This window comes from Monodelphis domestica, chromosome 1 (genome assembly GCF_027887165.1).
Source record: "Monodelphis domestica isolate mMonDom1 chromosome 1, mMonDom1.pri, whole genome shotgun sequence".
Taxonomy (NCBI): Eukaryota; Metazoa; Chordata; class Mammalia; order Didelphimorphia; family Didelphidae; genus Monodelphis; species Monodelphis domestica.
In genome coordinates, this window is record NC_077227.1 from 679,388,788 (window position 1) to 679,396,814 (window position 8,027).

Sequence of the window (8,027 nt, forward strand, 5' to 3'; positions counted from 1 at the left end):
TAAAAAAAAAACCTTGATTTTCATCTTAGAATAAATACTTTGTATTGGTTCCAAAGCAGAAGAGTGAGAAGGGATTGTAAGTAGGGGTTAAGTGACTAACCCAGGGTCAAATAGCTAGCAAGTATCTGAAGCTAGATTTGAATATAGAACCTCCTGTCTCCAAGCCTCTCTCAATCCACCGAGTCACCTAGCTGGCCCCAAATCTCTTTTCTAAGTTATCCTCTTCTTCCTCTTTCTTTTCCAATAATTCTATCTGCCAGCTTATCTAACAGTCTTCAACCATGGATCATCAAGTTTTATTTCATGCTGACATTCCAGAGGGCCCCATATTGTCTTAGACTATACCAGTCCATCCTTTTGGCTTCAATAAATAGGCTACAAAAGTAACCCTTATGTCTTCCTGGTAAATACTGGAAAAATTATGCCAGTGTTCTGGTCCAAATACCATTGTTGATGTGTCTAATTTTGATCACAAAGCCCTTGGGACCCTCAGTCCATTCAATGCATATGGTTTCATTATATGGCCTCAACGAAGTCCTGCTCAGGTCAAATTCATTGTTATTCCTTTTATCTCCATGGCATGATCCAGTTAAGCAAGTTATCTCTTGTAGCCATAAATAACTTTAGATTTGAGGAAGAGGAGATTCTATGCATAGAGCCACTGAGGAAGAAAGAATCGTGTCCAGGTAGGAAACTAAACTGATTAGCAAAGTTTTACTTTCCCTGTTGATGATTATGTGAGGACAGTCATTTTTGTCATTATATTAGGCTTTCAAGGACAGGAGGTCAGACTTGTTTTAGGTAAAATTATGGTGATTCTATTTCCCCGAGATCTGATTGCATTTCTATCTCGAGTATCCAAAAGGATAGGGATAAATTGTGTTCAAAGAGATTTTAACTTTATTTCATGGATAAAAGGAAGTGTTTAGGGTTTTGAAGATTTAGTCATATCTGTATATAAGGAAGATAGCTTGAGAAGTAATATGCATAGAGGAATGAGATTATAAGAGGCAGGAAAATTAGTTAAGAGACTATTTGAGTTTTATTATAATTGATAATGTACAGAGATGGTGATGGGAATTGAAAAGTGGGCAAGAAACTTGGACAAATTGTGGAGGCAGATCTAGTAGTACATGACTGATGTATGATGGATAGACTGATTATATGACAGTTTGAGGAAGATAGAAAATTTTAAAATAAAAACATTTAAATACAAGATAGGAGATTTTGTAGCAAATGACAGGCATAGTAAAAGCAGAAAGGAGAGTAGGTTTTGAGAACAAGATTACAAATTTGGTTTTGAACAAGTTGCACAATGAGATACCAGTGTATATACATTAAGAAATTGATATTACTCCTGGCAGTGTGAGATTTATACCTGCAGCTCAGGAGGAAAGTCATGAATAGAGTTTAAGATTCAAGAATCAATTTTGTAGAAATTTTACTTGAAGAGAGACAAATAGACACACATGCAGGTAATCATACACACAGACACACACACAGAGACAAAAGAAGAAAGAAAGACAGATATAGGGGACACAAAAAAAAACACAGAGACAGAGAGAAAGAGACAAAGTGAGTGATAGAGAAAGACAGATATAGAAAGACAGAGTTGGAGAGGTCAATGGGGAGAGAGATAGACTCAGACAGAAATAAGAGAGAAATGTAGAAATACAGAAAGAGAGTAGGAGAGAGACAGGGGGAAAAAAGAGGGGGAAAGACAGAGAGGGGGGTAGACAGAGACAGAGGCAGATAGAGAGAGGCAAAGACAGAGAGACAGAGACAGAGAGGCACCTAGGTCCAAACTATCAGGAACATAAACATATCAACATAAAGGGTTTTGGATAAATATGAAGAAACAATAAATGAGGTAATGGAGGAGAATTAAGAATGATAGGAGGGGGGCAGCTGGGTAGCTCAGTGGATTGAGAGCCAGGCCTAGAGATGAGAGTTCTTAGGTTCAACTCTGGCCTCAGACACTTCCCAGCTGTGTGACCCTGGGCAAGTCATTTGACCCCCATTGCCTAGCCCTTACCACTCTTCTGCCTTGGAACCAATACACAGTATTAAAAAAAAAGAATGATAGGAGGTAAACAAGAAAGTCAGTATCTCAGAAATCAAGAGAAGAGTGCCTACAGAAGAAGAAGGGGATGACCAAAGGTATTAAAAATTACGGAGGAGGAAAGGTCCTTGAATTGGGTAATGAAGTCATAGTTGGTGAGTTTTTAGAGAGCAATTTCAGTATAGTGGGTAGAAATCATATAGCAATTGTGTGAATTAGTGACTAAGGAAACAGAGACAATAAGTGTAGACTACTTTTCCAAGAAATTTGATTATTAAAGGGAAAAGAAGGATTTGTAGTCGGTAGACACATTAGAAATGTTTGGGATATTTAATTTTTATTTGATTTTTAGACTTAGGGAAATATGTATATGTATGGGCTTGGAATAATGTAGAGGTGAAGCTTAAGGATGCATGTTGGTTGAGGGAATAGTTAACAGAATAACAGGAGAGGATAAATAATTCACATCTATAACTTAAAAGCTTATAAAATTCTGTCTTCACAACACTCTCATAAGTGATATAAAGGGGCTGGTCCTTGAAAACCATTTACCTTATCATTAAAAAATCAATAATTTGGTTTTAATCTAACCTTAAAAGTGGGGCCATGACAGATGATCCCTTTCTAAATTCCAAATAAGTTCCTTAGCATAGTGCTTAACACATAGTAAAAGCTTTAATAAATGTTTATTGATTGAATTAGAAAAGTAGCAAGATATAGGACAATTAACATAGTCAGAAACAGGGAAATAATCCATCTCTTCAAGTAGATACACATATTTGGAGGAGAGGAAGATAGGAGAAATCATATATAGTTGGGAAAATAAAAGTACAGGAGAAGGTTATTCCATAGGCATAGGATGAAGACTTTTGTATCAAGGTTATTTCATGAGGGGTATTAGGAAAGAGGCTATATTGCTGAATCTCCTTCCTTTTCTTTGTCCTCCCTGACACCCTGATTCCCAACAACAGATCCTGATTTCAATGAAGTAAGAATCTAGATCATCTACTATCAATATGGAGAAAGGTCAAGATTAGGATTACAGATTATATTTGATACCATAATAATGAATGAGTATATTGAAAATGAAGAAAAGAGATCTTAGGAAATCAGCTCCAGCTCTATATGTCTGACTCTTTGCTAAATATATCCACTTGAATGGGTCACTCTTAGTTTAGTAAGATGAACAAAATCCATGCAGCAGAAAGGTGGAGAAATAAGTGGGCCATGAGAAAGTGAAGGTTTTAGGAATAGACTTTTTTCTAGAAATAGAACTGTGACCTGGAAAAGAGAAATAAGATGGCAGGTAGATGGGTTAAAAAGGCAAAAGAATTTTTTAAATGGGAGTGTAGATATCTAATAATATTTTTAAATACATGGAAATAGAAGGTTTGAAAATTCAAGAAATAATGGCCTGTTGTTGGCACAAAAATTTAACAATAATTTACATTTATGTAATATAATTTTGAGAATTGGCAAGGAGATATGAATACTGGAGAAAGACCCCTAGAAGTCAGAATCAATATCACCTACCAATTCAAGCTTCATGGATGACAGAGTCTAGACTGTGGTTGATAATCTAGATATTGCCATCCTAGGGGATTGAGTTTGGGGAATAGTTAAAGAATAATGAGAGACTAAATGAAAAAAATGAGATCTGACAAATGCCAGGGGAAAATACTTGTAGATTTGGGGCTGCTGCCCCATCCTTATTAGAAGAATTTCTGCTTAATGACAGGAGACCAACATATAGTAATGTTTGTGCCTGCTCTCTCAAAGCAAGTCTCAGAAATACCACTCCAGAGATCTCAGAGGCTTCCCATAAACTTTTTGAGCACCTTGTGCTTGGGAATCCAGACTCTTACTTCCCTTTAGAAGAATCTTTTTATCCTCCTTTTCCTTGATCCTAGTTACCCTATAATAGCTTTCCTTCCTTCCCAGAACCTCAAATCTTGTCTGATAGGTGTTGGACATTAAAGACTAACCCACTCTTAAATAAGCCCTGGGAACCAGTAAGAGTGAGATGTGGGACCATGGCCAAAAATGTATGTCTCATTTCCATCTTATATCCATCATCCTTTGGACTGAAAGTTGGTAGCATGCTTCATCATAGGTCTTCAGGAGTCTGGGTTGATCATGATTTCAGTCCAGGTAATTTGTAATAAGGTTTTAGAGGTAGTTAGGTGGTACAGTGTATAAAGTCAGGAAGTCTGAGTTGAAATTAAACCCCAAACTCTTCCTGAGTATGTGATCCTGGGCAAGTCACTTTATCCACATTTCAGCTCTCATTCTGTCGGGATAATGCCTTCATAGGCAGTTTGATGGAGTTAACTGAAGCTCAGAGGAAAGGTCAATATTGGAGTTATAGATGATATTTAAAGCCATGAGAGTAAATGCTGAGAATGAAAAACCTTTTAGTTGCTGAACTTAAACATAGCAGTTTAGTAGGGTGAACTGAATTCATGAAGCAAACAAGTTAAGAAATGAATGGATCATGAGGAAGTAGCAGTATCATGTAAAGTCTATTTTCTTTTAAGGAATATAGCTGTGAATTGGAGGAGAGAAATGAGATGGTAGATGAATAGGTTCAAAAGGCAAAGAGACTTAATTTTTAAAAAGATTTGTGGAGATCTGATAATGTTTTTAAAATATGAAGATGGAAGAATTAAAGATTGAGGGGAATAAGATCCTGAAGTTGCCACAATGCCACAGTAAAATTTTCATTGATGTAATACTCTTTTGGGGAATTACTAAAGAGATATGGATACTGGAGATGGATACCTAGTGATTAGAACAGATATTGCCCACCAATTCAAACACCTCATGACTGACAGGGTCTAGATCTATGTTGGTCAAAGTGTGGCACATGTGCCCTGGTGTGCTGGAGGGGGCTGCTCTATTCCTTTCTTCACAGAACCTGAAGACAATTTTCACATGCCTCAACCTTCTGCTCAGCAGATCAATGTGAGCATTTCCTCCCTCTCCTGTCTGGGGTAATGCAGGGGGCTTACAGGTAGCTTAAAGGTGTAGTTTGGGCACATGATCTCTAAAAGGTTTGCCAATACTGGTATAGACTGTGATTGATAAGCTAGACATTCCCCTCTTAAGGGACTGAGAGTGGGGAGTAGTGAAAGAAGCATGAGAGAACAAATGAGTCAACATGGAGAGCCAGCTCCTTGGATTTAGGGAATAGTTGCTGTGAGTAGTAGCTGCACTTGTGACTCAGAGAGAAAAAGTTCTGAGGAGGTAATATCAACTATTGAAAATGATGATGATGATGAAATGGGTGATAATAACAACAATAGAAAGGGTGAAGGAGTAGGGGATGGAGAGAAAGAAAAAGGAGAGGGAGCAGAGGTTCAGTAAGATTATAAAGGAATATTGGAAGGGAGGGAGATAGATTTATAATTACAGTATTTTACCAGAGAAAGAAATCTTTTTTAGGAGCTTGAGCTGTAGAAAGATATATATTGATTAAGCTTTATAATTTTTCAGAGGGAAGAGAGCAACTTTGATCATCACCTTTATAGGCAAATTAGTTAGCAGTTTCGGGTAGGAGTGGTTATAATTAGCTGTCTGACATTGGGAGATAGGACCTTAACTAGGAATTTTGGAGAGAGAAAAATAATTAGTTCTACTACTTTTTAGTTATGATATTATTTTAAAGTCTCTTAATCTTTCTGATCTTCATTATCTTCAGGATAAAAAAAGAGATAACAATATCTCTTTATCCTGTGTGCTTCACATGGTTACAGTGAGAATGTTGTGAGATAATGGATATAAAGTTATTTGTAGCCATTAAGGGATACATAAATATGACCTAAAATTTTCTATCACTTCTCCCACTAGTCCTAGAAACAGGAAAATAAGAATATAAAATTTCTTGTAACCATAACTCTACATGTTCTTTTAGTAGACACATAAACAAGATGGAGAGCCCCAACCTCACCTCAGTGACCGAGTTCATCCTCCTTGGCCTCTCCAGTCGGCCTGAGCTCCAGGTGCATCTCTTCCTCCTCTTCCTCATGATCTACCTGATGATCTTGCTGGGGAACCTGCTCATTGTGTTGCTGATATTGAGGGATTCACGCCTCCATACACCTATGTACTTCTTCCTCATTAATTTATCCATTCTAGAGGTTTGTTACACATCCTGTGTGTTTCCACAGATGCTGGTACACTTCTTTGCAGAGAGAAAGTCCATCTCTTATTCCTGCTGTGTCATACAGGTCTACACATTCTTGTCCTTTGGCATTGCAGAGTGCTATATCCTATCAGTGATGGCCTATGACCGCTATGTTGCCATTCGAGACCCCTTAAGGTACACAGTCATAATGAACTGGGGTGTATGTGGGAGGCTGGCTGCTGCATCATGGTTGGGTGGCTTTATGGCATCCACAGTAGCTACAGTGACCACATTTCAGCTCTCATTCTGTTGGGATAATGTTATCAATCATTTTTTGTGTGAAATGCCTGCCCTACTGCACCTCTCATGTAGTGACACAAACCATGCAGAGTTGATCATGCAAGTCCTCTGTATATTTACCCTTTTGTCCCCTGTCACATTCATCATCCTTTCCTATACACAGATCATCATTGCTGTCCTTCGAATTCGCTCTGCTCAGGGGCGCAGAAAAGCTTTTTCTACTTGCTCTTCCCACCTTCTGATTGTCACTCTATTTTTTGGGACTGTAATATCTCTTTACATGAATCCTCATTCTCTATCCACTCCAGAATACAATAAGATTGTTTCTGTATTTTATATAGCTTTCACACCTACCCTCAACCCTCTTATCTATAGCCTGAGGAATAAGGATGTGAAGATGGCTCTGAGAAGACTTTTGGGGAAACCTGAAGATGCTTAAATATACATATCCCTTCCATGACTTTATGTGAGGAAAATTTTAGCCTCAGGGTCCTTGAACTTCCTCAAGGTTCTTTAAATTAAAAAAAATATATATTTTATTTTTATCAATTTCATGTAAAAACAATTTGTTTTTAAAAATATGAATTCCAAATTTTCAACCTCCATTACTCCCCTGCTCCCTCTTTGAGAAGATAAGTAATTTAATATAAATTATATATGTGCAGTAATACAAAAATGTTGACATATTAACCATATTGTGAAAGATGCCCACAAAAACAATAAAAATAAAGTAAAACTTATATATTCTTCAATATGCATTTAGATTTCATTATTTTTTTCTTCGGTGGTGGATAGTTTTTTTCATCATAAGTTCTTCAGAATCATGATAGATTTTTTTTTCTGAGAATAGCTATCATTCACAGTTGATCATTATATATAATTGTAACTGTGTACAATGTTCTACTGATTCTGTCACTTTGAATAGTTCCTATAAGTCTTTCTAAGTTTTTCTGAAATTATCCTGCTTGTAATTTCTTATATCCCAATAGTATTCTAGCATAATCACATACTACAACTTGTTTAGTCTTTCCCCAATTAATAGGCATCCCCTTTATTTTCAATTCTTTGCCACCATGAAAGATCTGCTATCTGTCTGTCTATCTATCTATCTATCTATCTATCTATCTATCTATCTATCTATCTATCTATCTATCTATCTATCTATCTTGTTTTCCTTTTGTGAAGTCTCTTTGGATTACAGACTAGTAATGTAATGATAGGTCAAAGGCAAAGCATAGCTGTTTTTAAACCCTTTGTGCTAAGTCCAAATTGCTCTCTAGATTGATTGAAATAATTCGCAACTCTAGCAACATTTATCATTTTTCTTTTCTGATATATTAGCAAATCTGAAAGATGTGGGGTTGGTACCTTAAAGTTGCTTTAATTTACATTTCTCTAATCAATAGTGATTTAGAAATTTTTTTTGCATGACTAGAGATAGCTTTGATATCTACTTCTGAAAACATCCTCTAACCATTTATCAATTGAGGAATGACTCGTGTTCTTATATATTTAGTCTAGTTCTCTATATATTTGAGA

At 36.5% G+C, this 8,027-nt stretch overlaps 1 protein-coding gene across 1 annotated transcript; it reads left to right on the top strand.

Moving 5' to 3' along the window:
- The first annotated feature begins 5,991 nt into the window (after window positions 1-5,991).
- LOC103093916 (olfactory receptor 1030-like) lies at window positions 5,992-6,927 on the top strand. The gene has a single exon (XM_007477414.2). The coding sequence runs from the start codon at window positions 5,992-5,994 to the stop codon at window positions 6,925-6,927; it is 936 nt and encodes a 311-aa protein (XP_007477476.2).
- Window positions 6,928-8,027: the final 1,100 nt, after the last annotated feature.